Below are 13771 nucleotides of genomic sequence, written 5' to 3'. Positions count from 1 at the left end.
TTAAATATATATGATTAAAATGGAATTTAGGAAAATCTGGATTAATAAATCAAAAGAAGGTCTGTACAATTAATCAAAAAGGAACCCTATAAAGAAATTATGACACAAATATATTACTGTCATATAGTACAATATACTTCTCAAAGTAATAATAAGAAGAAAACAATTTATTAAAACATTTGTTATGGAATGTCCCACAATCAAGAGATTTTACAAAATTACAGTAAACCTCTGTAGTGCAGAACTTCATATGAAATGTTTAGTTGTAAATGAAATGTTGTATTTTGGTTTGATTTCAATTTTTGATGATAAATTTGTATTAAATCATTAAACCGAATTAAGAAAAATTTTGTTTGGGACAAATACTGTGAAACAGAATTCATAGGGCACTATTGTTTTTAAATTGTAATAAATTATTAATTAAAGTTTTATTAATTTAGTTGATTAGACATGCTTTTTTATGAAAACAGAATCTAGAAAAAAATAAAAAAACAAAATTCAGAAAAATTAAAATAGAAAACAGAATTTGGGAAGAAGTAACAGAATTTGGTCAAATATAAAATGGATTTCATAGGGCCCTAGTCATTGCTTTCATTGATTTCATTGATTGGACATCATATCGATATTCTCAAAAAATAAATAAATAAATAAATAATAATAATAATAATAAATAAATACAACAGCAACAATTGTCTTATAATTTACATGGAAAACACTCAAGAAATGATATTTGCCCTCACTGAACCCTGTAATTTTGTCCCACTCAGGCTTTGACACACCTAGTTATTTTTCTTTTGTCGTTATCAGGGAGCGCCACTAGTTTCCACCTCAGACATCAATAAAACCTCCTTCCATTGTTTTCCTCTCCACCGTCCAGTTATCAAAGGCCATTGAGGACAATCACTACCCTGCTTGCCCCCACTCCAGACAGACACTTTAAATTCAAACTGCATCTTACTGCACCTCTTGGTTGAGAACACAAAACATGAATTAGTGTGAACCCAAACCAGCTTTTATGTGACTCAGAGGGTAGTGGAGGGAGCCACAGAGACTTGATGTGCTTCTTCTGTTTTCTCAGGGATCTTCTACACAGCTGCCATTGTAGGACCTGCGGCCGGTTACTTGCTGGGTGGATTCTTTCTCAACATTTACACAGAGATCGACCAAACGTAAGTGGCTGAGTAGTAGTTCACCCAGAAAAGAAATTCATAATTTACTCCTCCTCATGACTTTCTAGTAGAAAAAAACAAACACAAAACAGTGATATATATTTATCTTCAATTTGATATAGCAATGCACCTACATTATATTTGTGGCCAAAACCGAAAGGCTGTTAATTATTTTCATGCCACGGTTGATAACTGTTCAACATTAAAAATGTATATATTTTTGACTAAATAAATGTCAAATAAAAAGCTGAAAACTAAAATCAGTCATTTTTAATGCTACAAGTGAATTTAGGCTATGCAAATTTATAATCTACATGTGTAGTGTATGAAAATTGGATATTCATTTTGAAATTTGGAAAAAAATAGCAGTATTAGTAAATTATTTGTGTTTTTAAAGGGGAACTTTAAGTGAGTGTTACTGTAGATGATTGTAAAGATAATCTAAATGTAAAAATAAGCAAAAGCAAACTTGAACAAGTAAATATATATTCAATATTGAACTACTATTGAGCTACAATCTACTATCGACTGATATGGTACCAATTTTGTATAGCCCTAATTTGTTGTTGAGATGCAAGATTACATAGGAGACAAGGTGAAGGCAAGCAAAAAAAAAAAAAAAAGTTTAGTGAGGGTTAAATTTACTAGGATCAATTTGGACCACCTTATGACTCCCATGATGCAGAATACAAACTGTAATGTGACACAAAAATAACAAAAATGGATATTTTGATTTTAAAACTACCATTTTTCCATAGTTTCTTTAGCACTAAAACTGTCTAATGATAAATTCTCTCTCTCTCTCCCTCAGGACAAAGCTGACTCCTGAAAACCCACTGTGGGTGGGAGCTTGGTGGATTGGTTTCCTGGCAGGAGGGGCGGCAGCTCTGGTTATCGCTCTGCCTATACTGGGTTACCCACGGCAGCTACCAGGTACTACCCACCAGCACAATTCAAAATAAGTCAAGTGACTGCAGTACAGTATATTATTAGTATAAATAACTGTCTCACTTTCTTTATCTTGCAGGCTCTCAGCGATATGTGGCCATGCGTGTCTCAGAGGCCCACCAGCTGAAGGATGGCAGTCAGGTCACTGCATCTGATCCTCAGTTTGGAAAAACAGTAAAGGACATGCCCAGGTATGAACACATGACCAGAGAGAGGAAGTGAGCCAAAAAGTGGTGTCCCCTGCTAGGTTTTTAATGGTATTGAGAGTCATACCAAATTTCACCACCTTTTAACATGCACCTACTGCCATGTTTATATTTAGAAACTTGGTTGACGGGAAGGAGCTGAGGCTGTAGTTTCCTAGTTTGCAGAGTTCAGCGAATTCAGATGGTTGATGGGTCCCTAGATAATTTTCTTAAGATTGAGGATTAGCACTTTTTCAAATTAGCACTTTACACTGACACTTTACTCTCACAGATCCAACAAACTGCCACATAGAAGTTATTTGGTTGTCGTTTTTCATTTGGTTTGCTAGTTTTTATTTGGCTGCAAGTTTCCACTAGATATCATTAAAACCTCCTTCAGTTGTTTTCGAAAGAAATAAAAGAAAAAAGCACAAGTCAATGCTGTCAATTGATGCTGTTGTATGTTATCCATAAATGGTCATCCATAGAATTGAAATGATGTAATAGTTGGCCAAAAGATATCAACTGAACTTCATGCATATTGTGACATTTAAAGGATTAGTTCACTTTCACGTGAAAATTAGCCCAAGCTTTGCTCACCCTAAAGCCATCCTAGGTGTTTATGACTTTCTTCTTTCTGATGAAAACAATCAAAGATATTTTAATAAATATCCTGACGCATCTGAGCTTTATAATAGCAGTGAACAGGGGTCACGAGTCTGAGCTGTTAGTATTGGTGAATTCTCTTTGGGTGCTGCTACTCTTACTTGTGGTGTCCCTCAAGGCTCCGTTCTTGTTCTGATTTTATTCTCGTTCTGTGTTTCCTTTAGGGCAGGGGTACTCAATAGGACTGTCATCCGGCCCGTCAGCATTAAATTTGTGGCCCACATCATGCTGCATATAAATGTATTTTTATTATAATTTGCGTTCAAAATTAGCGTGACTATTACACAATAGCCGACCGTGTTGAAGAGCGCTCATGTGAGGGGATTAAAAGATACCAGCAACTATATTTTAAACGAGTACAAAGACATTTTATTGTAACTGTTTGAGCGAAAAAGACTAGACAAGCATGAATCTCTGGTGCGCATGTGTCAAGCACTTGTGCTCGCGAACGCTATCAAAGGCTCGAGACTGTGCGTGCAAGTAAAAAACGAAGTAACCTTATTTTTCCATCATGTAATGCAGTTGACACTCCTCAAACTTTGCAGTGTGTATGTTGCCGGTAGTCCTCTTAGCAGCATGAAAAACAAAACTTTTATTCTTAATGTCAATATGTTATAAACAGAAAGCAAGCAGAGAACGCTCCCATCACATCATTGAGCTCACAGAGAATATCTTATTTATCATGATTACAATGTTGGCTATAATTAGAGAATTGATTTTTCGTGTTTTTGATGGCTAAAGGGTTATATTTTGTCCTGTTTAATTGTGTTTATTGCTATACCATACTTTATTTAGCTGTAGCCTACAGATGAAGCTAATACACTTAAAAGTCCAGTCATGGATGACAAGGACAAAAAAATGTTCATGTTTTTCAACTTCGAATCTCTTGTCGTCAATTTCTGGCCTCCTAGTGATGTGAAATATGAGCAGCAGTCTACACAGGGTGATTATTTTGACTTTTGTATTTGAGTTTTGTATTATTTTGTATTTGAGCTGCGTGGCTTGGACACGGCATCTGTCAAACATAGACTTGGTGCCTATCTTTAGTGAAGCTGCGTGGCAAGCCGCTTCTGGGACATTTCTGAAACGTGCTGCGGCGCGGCTGGTGTAAACACAAGCATTGACTAGAGTGGCCGTAGAGCTGTAATGCTGTAATGCGCCGCAGACGCGTGCAGTGTAAATTAGGCTTGAGCCTAGGCCTAACGGTTCAGGAGTTCTGAGCCATTTCGTGCTTTTGACTGCTGTGACGCCCCCGTCAGGCCTTGGTGATGTTGTAGGTGGTGTGAGTACTACCAGCCCTCAAAGTTTCAAGTTTCTATGACTTATGGTTTGGTCTGCCCGATCACTTCTAGGGGAGAATGCTGATCCTTGGAAAATTTAACAATTACAACAGAGTTTCAGCGCTATGCGCTTGAACCCCTAATAAAACCTTTGAGCAATTCTGAATATAAATAGGCACTATAAAAAGTGTTAAAAAGGTGCAATGTTTTCATCTTACTGACAAACTCTCATCAGCCAGTGAACAGCAGCCAGACCTGAAATTACTTGTACTTGAACTTGAGAACCCCTGCTTTAGGGTCTATTTTTAAGTAACAGAGTATCTCTTTTCAATATTATGCAGACAACACTCAAATCTATCTGCCCCTGGGATCCAACAAGAGGGAACTGAATACTCTTTTGGCTCATCTCGCTGATGTCCACTTGTGTCATGTTTCTATTCCATTCCCCCTTGCTCTACTTATAAAATCCATCTATAAAAGTTGGCATTTTCCTCTCTTTTTTTTCTATAGGTCAATGCTGCTTCTTTTAAAGAACCCTACTTTCATCTTTCTATGTCTTGCTGGTGCTACAGAGGCCACGCTCATAGCTGGGATGTCCACGTTTGGCCCCAAATTTCTCGAGTCTCAGTTTAGTCTGAGTGCTTCAGAAGCAGCAACCTGGTTTGGTAAAAAATCACATCAATCAAACTCAATGTCATACCCTTTTGCTCAAATTACTCTTATACAGTTTAACAAACAGCTACATTCTTTGAATTGTTTTTATCTCCATCTTCTTGTTCCAGGGTATATGGTGGTACCAGCTGGTGGAGGTGGCACCTTCCTGGGTGGCTTCATTGTAAAGAAGCTGAACCTTCGTTGCCGTGGTATAATCCGTTTTTGCATGCTGTGTGCAGTGGTCAGCCTGATGGCTATCTTCATATTTTTGGTACACTGTCCTAATGTGCCCATGGCAGGAGTAACTGCCCCATACTACAGCAACTTCACACACAACCACTACAGCGCCCCCTACCAGCAGACAGAAATCCACAACAGCAGGTACTGAACACTGTACTCATTACAGAACTACAGAACTACAAACAATATAAACTGCAATAAAAAACATAAAGACCCTCAATATTTGTATTTATTACAGCAAGAGGTCAAAACCATACCTCATTGTTGATTTAAAATAAATGCTTCAACAAAATTAACTACTTCATGCTAATTTAGCACATTTATTATTTAATGTAAAAATGCACCCTGTCCTGTTCCTCCTTAGTCCTGCTTTCCTGTCTGTGATCTACTGTCCTATAAAATGAAGAGGGGGAAAATAAATTAATTGATTGATGTGAATAAACATCTTTTCTTTTCTTTTTTTTTTTTTTTTTTTAATGAGCATTTATGTTTTTTTTCTCCCTCAATACCGGGAAATGCTACAGAGACCTACTTTTTCCTGTCAGGAGGTTTTGTCGTGATTTATTAAGTGCATGTTTTATCAATAAAGATCAAGGGGCTTGACAGATAATATATTATTATTGATTTGTTTGTCAAATTAATAATACAATAAAAAATGTTTAAAAGACTTTTTTGTTTCTTAGAAAAGAAAAAACAAAAAGAATTTTGTCTTTATGATATTAATAATGACTAAACAATGAATTAAAATTAATTCACTTTTTATTCACCTATAGGTAGGGCTGCATGATAGATCATATTTTAATCATGATCACGATTTCTGCTTCTCTAAATTAAGTATAAGCATAATCGATATTTGCCCATGGTTATTTATCCTGAAAATGTTTTATTTGACATTTGCGTTATCTTGCATTGGCAACAAAGCTTAAAGACCTTAAATATACCAAGACTTTGCACTCATATTACTATGAATGGGAGAAAGTCAATATTTTGAGTCAATATTTTGCTCAAATGAAAGTGTAATACAGCCAGTCATGGTCTACATACATGTAAACGTAAATGTGGTCATTTTCGCTGTTTGCTGTGACTTAATCTGTGATCAAACCTCAGTGATGAACTGTAATAAATCATAGAATAATCGAACATGAATCTCGGCTATATTGTTTGCGATTATGGTTGCTGAATACATGCATATGCCCCAGTACAAAATCATTTTTGTTGTTATTTTAATAGAAAAACTATGGAATTGTTGGAGTTAGTATTAGGAATTTCACTGGATTAGCTTTTTTAGAGAAGATTCTTGTTGTATTAGTTTTCATAATGTACAGTAAAGAGTGTTAATTTATATGACAAATATAATACATAAGGAAACTAGATGAGGTAAAAACAAAAACAAAAAAAAACTGCAAGTTGACATTGTTTTGATTTGTGTTCAAAGTGCAATAATCTTCTAAATTTCTAAAATGATAATAATTTTTAGCAAAATAATCATAATTGTTAACTATTATCATGCAGTCCTGCCTGTAGGTATTAATCTTTTCAAATCAAGGGTTAGGGTTATCCAGAGCAGGAACAAGGGGCTTGACTGACAGTGTTTATTGATTGAGATGAAACAAAATGTAAAACTAAAAACTGTCTCTCTCCCTTCAGCTCCTCAGATCTGGGCAATCTGACCGTAAGCTGTAACATTGGATGTCACTGTGTTGAGCAGTTGTTTAACCCCGTGTGTGGTGCGGATGGAGTGATGTATTTCTCTCCCTGCCATGCCGGCTGCAGCTCCCTCAACCACACATACAGCCCCAGAGGCAGAAAGGTACACAAACCTCACGTTCTCACACTCTTTCTGTGTCATGTACATGCATTTTACAACACGATCAGTCAATTAACTCCACATAACTGCATACATTTTGTCAGGTAATTGCATTAAAGGGGTCATATCCTCCCAAATATGAGCTTGTACTTTGAAGGCACAGTGTAAGTTTACTAAACTGATACTAATCTGAAGTATTAAAACTTGGCTGCAAAAATGTTTTTTAATCTTAGGTAAAAATTTGTTACAATAACTAGAAGAAAAAGAAGTGTACTTAAAGTTTACAGATAAGTGGATCTCAGATTAAAAATGTGAATAAAAATGAGTCTTATTCTTGATTATGAATTTGTCCCTGTTGGTGTGTGTGTTTACCCATGTATAGGTGTTCTCCAGCTGCAGCTGTGTGGTAGGGAATATATCATGGGGAGAACAAGGTTTTGCTGAAGAAGGGAGGTGTGTGTCATCCTGCAATCACATGCCAGCCTTCCTCACCTTCCTCTTCGTCATCATCTTCTTCACTTTCCTCTGCAGCATCCCTGCACTTACTGCCACACTCAGGTATGACCACTGCATATATACTACTGTTCAAATGTTTGGGGTCAGCAAGATTTTTTACTTTTACTAATGAAAATACTTTTATTCAGCAAGGATGCATTGAATGTTACAAAATATTTCTATTTCAAATAAATGCAGTTATTTTGAACTTTCTATTCATCAAAGAATCCTGAAGTATATATATATATATATATATATATATGTATGTATGTATGTATGTATATATGTATGTATGTATATATATATATATATACACACCTGAATATATATATATAAATATATATATATATATATCACCAAATATATATATATTACCAAAAGTGGGGACACCCCTCCAAATCATTGAATTCAGGTGTTCCAATCACTTCCATGGCCACAGGTGTATAAAATCAAGCACCTAGGCATGCAGACTGCTTCTACAAACATTTGTAAAAAGGATGGGTCGCTCTCAGGATCTCAGTGAATTCAAGTGTGGTACCGTGGTAGGTTGCCACCTGTGCAATAAGTCCATTTGTGAAATTTCCTCACTACTAAATATTCCACAGTCAACTGTTAATGGTATCATAACAAAGTGGAAGAAATTGGGAACAACAGCAACTCAGCCATGAAGTGGTAGGCTACGTAAAAGCACAGAGTGGGGTCAGCGCATGCTGAGGCGTACATTGCGCAGAAGTCGCCAACTTTCTGCAGAGTCAGTAGCTACAGACCTCTAAACTTCATGTGGCCTTCAGATTAGCTCAAGAACAGTGCGTAGAGAGCTTCATGGAATGGGTTTCCATGGCCGAGCAGCTGCATCCAAGCCTTACATCACCAAGTGCAATGCAAAGCGTCGGATGCAGTGGTGTAAAGCACACCGCCACTGGACTCTGAAGCAACACTACTGTTTTCAACATTGCTAATAATCATAAATGTTTCTTGAACAGCAAATCAGCATATCAAAATGATTTCTAAAGGATAATGTGACACTGAAGACTGGAGTAATGATGCTCAGCTTTGCCATCACACATAAATTACATTTTCGAATATATTCACATAGAAAACGGTTTAATAATATTTCACAATATTACTGTTTTTACTTTATTTTTGATCAAATAAATGCAAAAACATAAAAAAAATATGTTGGCGCCAAACTTTTAAACGGTAGTGTAGATTAAAAATGCAAAATAAATGTGATGAGGTCATGTGACAACACTTGAGAATACTACTGTTTCAAATGTATTGTGCAATGAAACAATGCCTACTCTTTCACTTTACATGAAAAAAATAAGTAAGAGCTAGTTAATAGTAAGCTAGTTTTTCATTCCAAATAGGATCTCTAATGGCATACATTATAATCTAGATGTTTGTCATTATAGCCTAATGTAACTGTCTTCTCCCGCAGGTGTGTTCCTGACAGTCAGAGATCGTTTGGACTTGGAATCCAGTGGATCGTGGTAAGGACTCTCGGTGGGATCCCAGGCCCCATAGCGTTCGGCTCAGTGATTGACATCTCCTGTCTGCTGTGGGAGGAGCAGTGTGGAGAATACGGTTCTTGTTACCTGTACCACAACTCAGCCATGAGCCAGTACTCGCTCATTGCAGGCATCATTTACAAGGTAGAGAAAAACACACTTGAATATATGTGAAAATTATGAAAAGGTTCCCTGAGAAACCAATGCTGACTCATTCCACATTAAATACACTTTAGCTTGAATGAAACTCTTGAAACTGACTTTACAGTGTACCACAGGAGGCCGTTTATTTTGCAGCACTAAATGGCCTCCGGTGGTACACTGACGAGATAAAAAGTTTTGTAAAAGCTAAAGTATGACACATCAGATGGTCCCCACAAAACTCTTGGTTACGGAAGCCCTGAACCGCATGGTGGGGGAAAAAAAGAAAACTTATGGTGAGGGGAGAAAAAAAAAAAACTTCTCTCGTTATTTCAACATAATATCTTGTTATTTTGACATAACTTGTTATTTTGAGATATTAAGTCGTATTTCAACATATCTCGTTATTTCGACATAACTCGTTATTGCGACGTATCTCATTATTTTGACATAAGTCGTTATTTCGAGATACCTGCACACCGACTTAATATGTCGAAATAACAAGATATTATGTTGAGATAACGAGTTATGTCGAAATAACGATTTAATATCTCGAAGTAACAACTTATGTCGAAATAACAAGTTATTATGTCAATAACAAGATTTTCCCCCTCCCCCACCATGCGGTTCGGGGCTTCCGTACTTGGTCTTGTCAGTGTACCACCAGAGGCCATTTAGTCTTAGACCACTAGTGAAAATGCTTCCATTTTACATTTTTCTAATTTAATACAAATGTTTTTGAATAGTTACAAATTATATTATCAGCTTAACAATTTGAGGAAAAGGTTGAATTGAAAAATTAACATAAATGCCATAATATCTTAATATTTGATTTGTCACCAATTTTGTGACCTAGAAGTGATCTAGAAAAAAAATTTAATTTCAAAATTTATTATATAAAATATATGTGCAGGAAACTACTGTTCAAAAGATTGGGGTCATAATATTTTTAAATGTTTTTGAAAGAAATGTCTTATTCTCACCAGTGCATTTATTTAATCAAAAATACAGTATTTTGCAAAATTATTACAATTATATATATATATATAAAATGCAATTTATTCTTGTGATGGCAAAGCTAATTTCCAGCGTCATTACTCCAGTCTTCAGAGTCACATGATTCTTCAGAAATAATTCAATCTAATTTTTCTCTTTGTCACAGGTTTTAGGCACTTTCTTTTTCTTGCTGGCTGCCCTGCTCTACCAGCCGCCCCCTGAGTCTCCTCAGAGCAGCTGTGAGAGCACAGATGTGGGAGGAGACAGAGACCTGCCAATCAAAGACCTCCCCCCTGAGATCATCTCCAACCCGCATGCCAAATTATGACCTCAGTCTTCAAATACACTGACACCTCACCTCAAATTGTGCATATATGCGTCTGTGTGTGTGTGTGTGTGTGTGTGTATAAGGTCAATACCATCACTGTTCACTGTGCCCCGTCCCTCCGGCTGTACATTGTTCCCAACGTGCATCTGTGATATATTCTCATATACTCTCATTGCTCACCAGCCTAAAACTCCCAAGAACTGAAAGCATCTATGTCACAATGAAAGACCAAAGGTCAGAGGTGAAATCAGAGCATACAGTATGAGTTACATAAACAGTACCTATCAAAAGCAAACATAATCTTAATTTGAGAATAGATTATGCATTCAAACTGATATTTATATAATTTAAATGAAAAAATCTGAGCATTTTTGCAAGGAAAAAGCCATAAACAATATATAAAAAGAGCACTCAATATAAATGTAATGGAAAGAGAGAAATACAGTAATATAACTGTGGAGAAATTATGACTAAAAGTGTTATTCTATGTATAAAAGATGTTGTATTCAAATGTATTCAAACTGACAATTAGTTACAAACTGTGCCTTTAAAGAGTTTTGCATAATTCAGCACAGTTAGAATTAGATATTGCAGAAAAAAATTGATATACATTGAAACACCATACTCACAAACTCTAAACTGCACTTTAAAACTCACTTCACTGATGGAAATATACATGCAAACCATTTACAGTAGTGGCCATTAAGCCAAGTTTTGTCCTGCAACACCATACTACACAGTTCTAGTCCACAGTCTGATACCATCTAAAAGCATGTAAGACTTGGATTCTTGTATTCATAAAATTCTGAATATTTTTAACATTTTAAAATGTGCCAAAATACTGAAGCTCAGGACAGAGAGGCTTCAAGGTGTGAGGTCACATAGAGGTGCAAGTGAGAGATGAAGAGGGAGCAGGTTTACAAAATGAACTTTTTGCAACTGTATGCCATGTTGTGAAATAACCCCCGAGACGGGATATTCCTGAAAAGCACTTCGCTTCGAGACTACACTGAAAATCATTCTTGCACTGATTGTCAGCCACATTTAGGATGACATATTGTCAAACATTATAAGACAGTTTCTTGGTTCTTCATAAAATAACAGAGCATGCTGCATTTCTTTTTGAATGTAGCAAGAGTTTTTTTTTTTTCTTTTCTGGTGGAACATTGAAGTACCCTAAGTGGCTTAAATCCAAATATAAGAAGCATAACTAATAACATAACTAAAATCTACTTCATAAACCTAATTTGTGTATATCAACTGCTACTAAAGACACCTGACCAATGATACTTTATGTTGAGGTTTTTATTTATTATTAAATGCATTTGTTAGGATTCATTTTCTCGTGTTGTATCAGAACTCTTTTTCTTTCCCTGATGTGATGGATTTTGATTGATTACATCGATTCTCTGATGGCAAACCCTGAAAGATTTGCACAATGAAACTAAATGCAACAACAAAGAGTAACATGATGTTTGCATTTGAATTTATGTTGGTTCATGTGTATGTTTTATCCCAAGGACTGAAAGAAAGGTGTCTTGTGAATGGGCCTGTTTTTGTCTTCATTGATATTTATTTGTGATTTTTTTAACCACTGTGTTTCTAATCACTTGCAATGAAATTAGTTTTGGTACTTTATTTGTCAAGTAATATTTTTATGCTGAAGTTTCGATAAAAGTTTTGAGTAACAACCCAATTACAAAAACAAAAAAAAAAAACTGTCATTCTATTTCTGTACGTACACACACACACACACACACACACACACTTTCTATGCAAAGAGTCATGCATTGTCACAAATGTTGATGATTAGTGACCTAGAAATCTGAAAGTACACAATCATCATTTCTTTGTTTCAAAATTCCCAAAACAAATGCATAAAAATCCTTTGTTTTTAAAATCCTAAAAACAATATTTCAAATTCAGTTTTAAATTCAGTTTGATTCCTTCATCTTTTTAACTACCCAGTATGGAAAGCATGTGTAATGGAGGCTAGTAAGAGCTGTGCAGGTATGATGGGAATAAAAATGATTCATCTTGTCCAAACACAAATCAATACATTTGTAAAATTGAAGTTTACACAAAATGGATTGAACATAATGAAAACACAAAATGCCCAAGAATTCTGTTTGCTCATTTTAAACAAATAAAATCGAACAAACAGCAAAAATACCTTTCAAGAGCACTCACATGCGTCTGGTCATTGTATTATTTGTTGGTACCACTAGATGTCACTGGTTATACAGTGTTGTTAATTTGGCTTGCCAACTGAAATGACTGACAAGAGGCCATTAGAAAAAAAAAAGATAGTAATAATATGCAATGTCTGAAAACACTGATAAAGACACTTTAACATTATGCTCTGAAGATATGTTCAAATAAGGATTTCTGCTGGAAATATCATGTGAAATGTCACAGGATCCGTCTGGAATTATTTTATCATTAGATTAGCAAATCTACAAGTATATCTTTCAGTAATTTTAGTGGTAAAACATAAATGAAAATGTGAATGCTAAAGATAAGAATTTAGGGTGGAATATATATTCTATGTGATGCGTTCTGAGAAAACCCGTCGGATGGTGCGATGGAGCATTTTCAGTATAAAGTCAAAAAATAGAATGTCATTTTTTTGTCAAAATTGGGTTTTCATTAAATTATAATATCTTGTCTATCATCTCTGAAAATATCTTGGCAAAATTCGCCTGTTAAGTGCAGAAAAATAGCGATTTATAGTGGCAACACCAGGCGGAGGTGCAAAAAAAAAAAAAAATCGGCCATAGCTTTCCCTCTCTTAACACAACAAAGACAGTTCACCTATCAAAATAAACCACATAACATGTAGAGTAAAGGTGTATTAATGCAAATTTCCCGCCAGTCCTTCATAATTTATTTCACTTCTACAATAATCTGACAAGTGTCTTCTTTAAAACAAGACCAACCATTGGTCTATATTTCAAAGCATTCTTGAATTACAACCATTTATGTTTGGATAGTGCATTTTCATGTCTATGCAAAAAAGGGGCTGACAGTTATTTAAACCTGTTTTTTCTCAAAATTCTGTTCCTGAAAATCAGAGCAATCAGCCGACTTCTGATAACCATAACTTGGTATTGAAACCTGTGATAGGTAAAATTTCACCATGTGATGGGTTTTCGCAGATCACATCACATATATGAAGACCATTTCTGCCACATAAGAAGAAAGTCATACTTTTGTATATCAATTATGATATAAAAAGTCAAAATTGACATAGTATGTCATAATTTCGACTTCTCATATGACTTAAGTAAGTCATAATTATGAGAAGAAAAGTTGAAATTATGAAATAAAAAGTCATTATGACATAGAAAG

General features: G+C 35.4%; 1 protein-coding gene across 5 annotated transcripts in view; it reads left to right on the top strand.

Annotated features, from left to right (window-relative positions):
* Positions 1-12053, top strand: part of slco4a1 (solute carrier organic anion transporter family, member 4A1) — a 45366-nt gene extending 33313 nt beyond the window's left edge. For all 5 annotated transcript variants that reach the window (XM_051880046.1, XM_051880045.1, XM_051880047.1 and 2 more), the window contains 9 exons: positions 1079-1169; positions 1981-2102; positions 2197-2308; positions 4759-4913; positions 5031-5283; positions 6790-6952; positions 7332-7507; positions 8886-9099; positions 10259-12053. In XM_051880046.1, the coding sequence (XP_051736006.1) occupies positions 1079-1169; positions 1981-2102; positions 2197-2308; positions 4759-4913; positions 5031-5283; positions 6790-6952; positions 7332-7507; positions 8886-9099; positions 10259-10420 (1448 nt within the window). In that variant the 3' untranslated portion in view covers positions 10421-12053. The remainder of the gene's footprint in view (positions 1-1078; positions 1170-1980; positions 2103-2196; positions 2309-4758; positions 4914-5030; positions 5284-6789; positions 6953-7331; positions 7508-8885; positions 9100-10258) is intronic.
* Positions 12054-13771: the final 1718 nt, after the last annotated feature.

Source organism: Ctenopharyngodon idella, chromosome 22 (assembly GCF_019924925.1).
Source record: "Ctenopharyngodon idella isolate HZGC_01 chromosome 22, HZGC01, whole genome shotgun sequence".
Classification (NCBI taxonomy): domain Eukaryota; kingdom Metazoa; phylum Chordata; class Actinopteri; order Cypriniformes; family Xenocyprididae; genus Ctenopharyngodon; species Ctenopharyngodon idella.
This window is presented reverse-complemented; position numbering and strand designations above follow the sequence as displayed.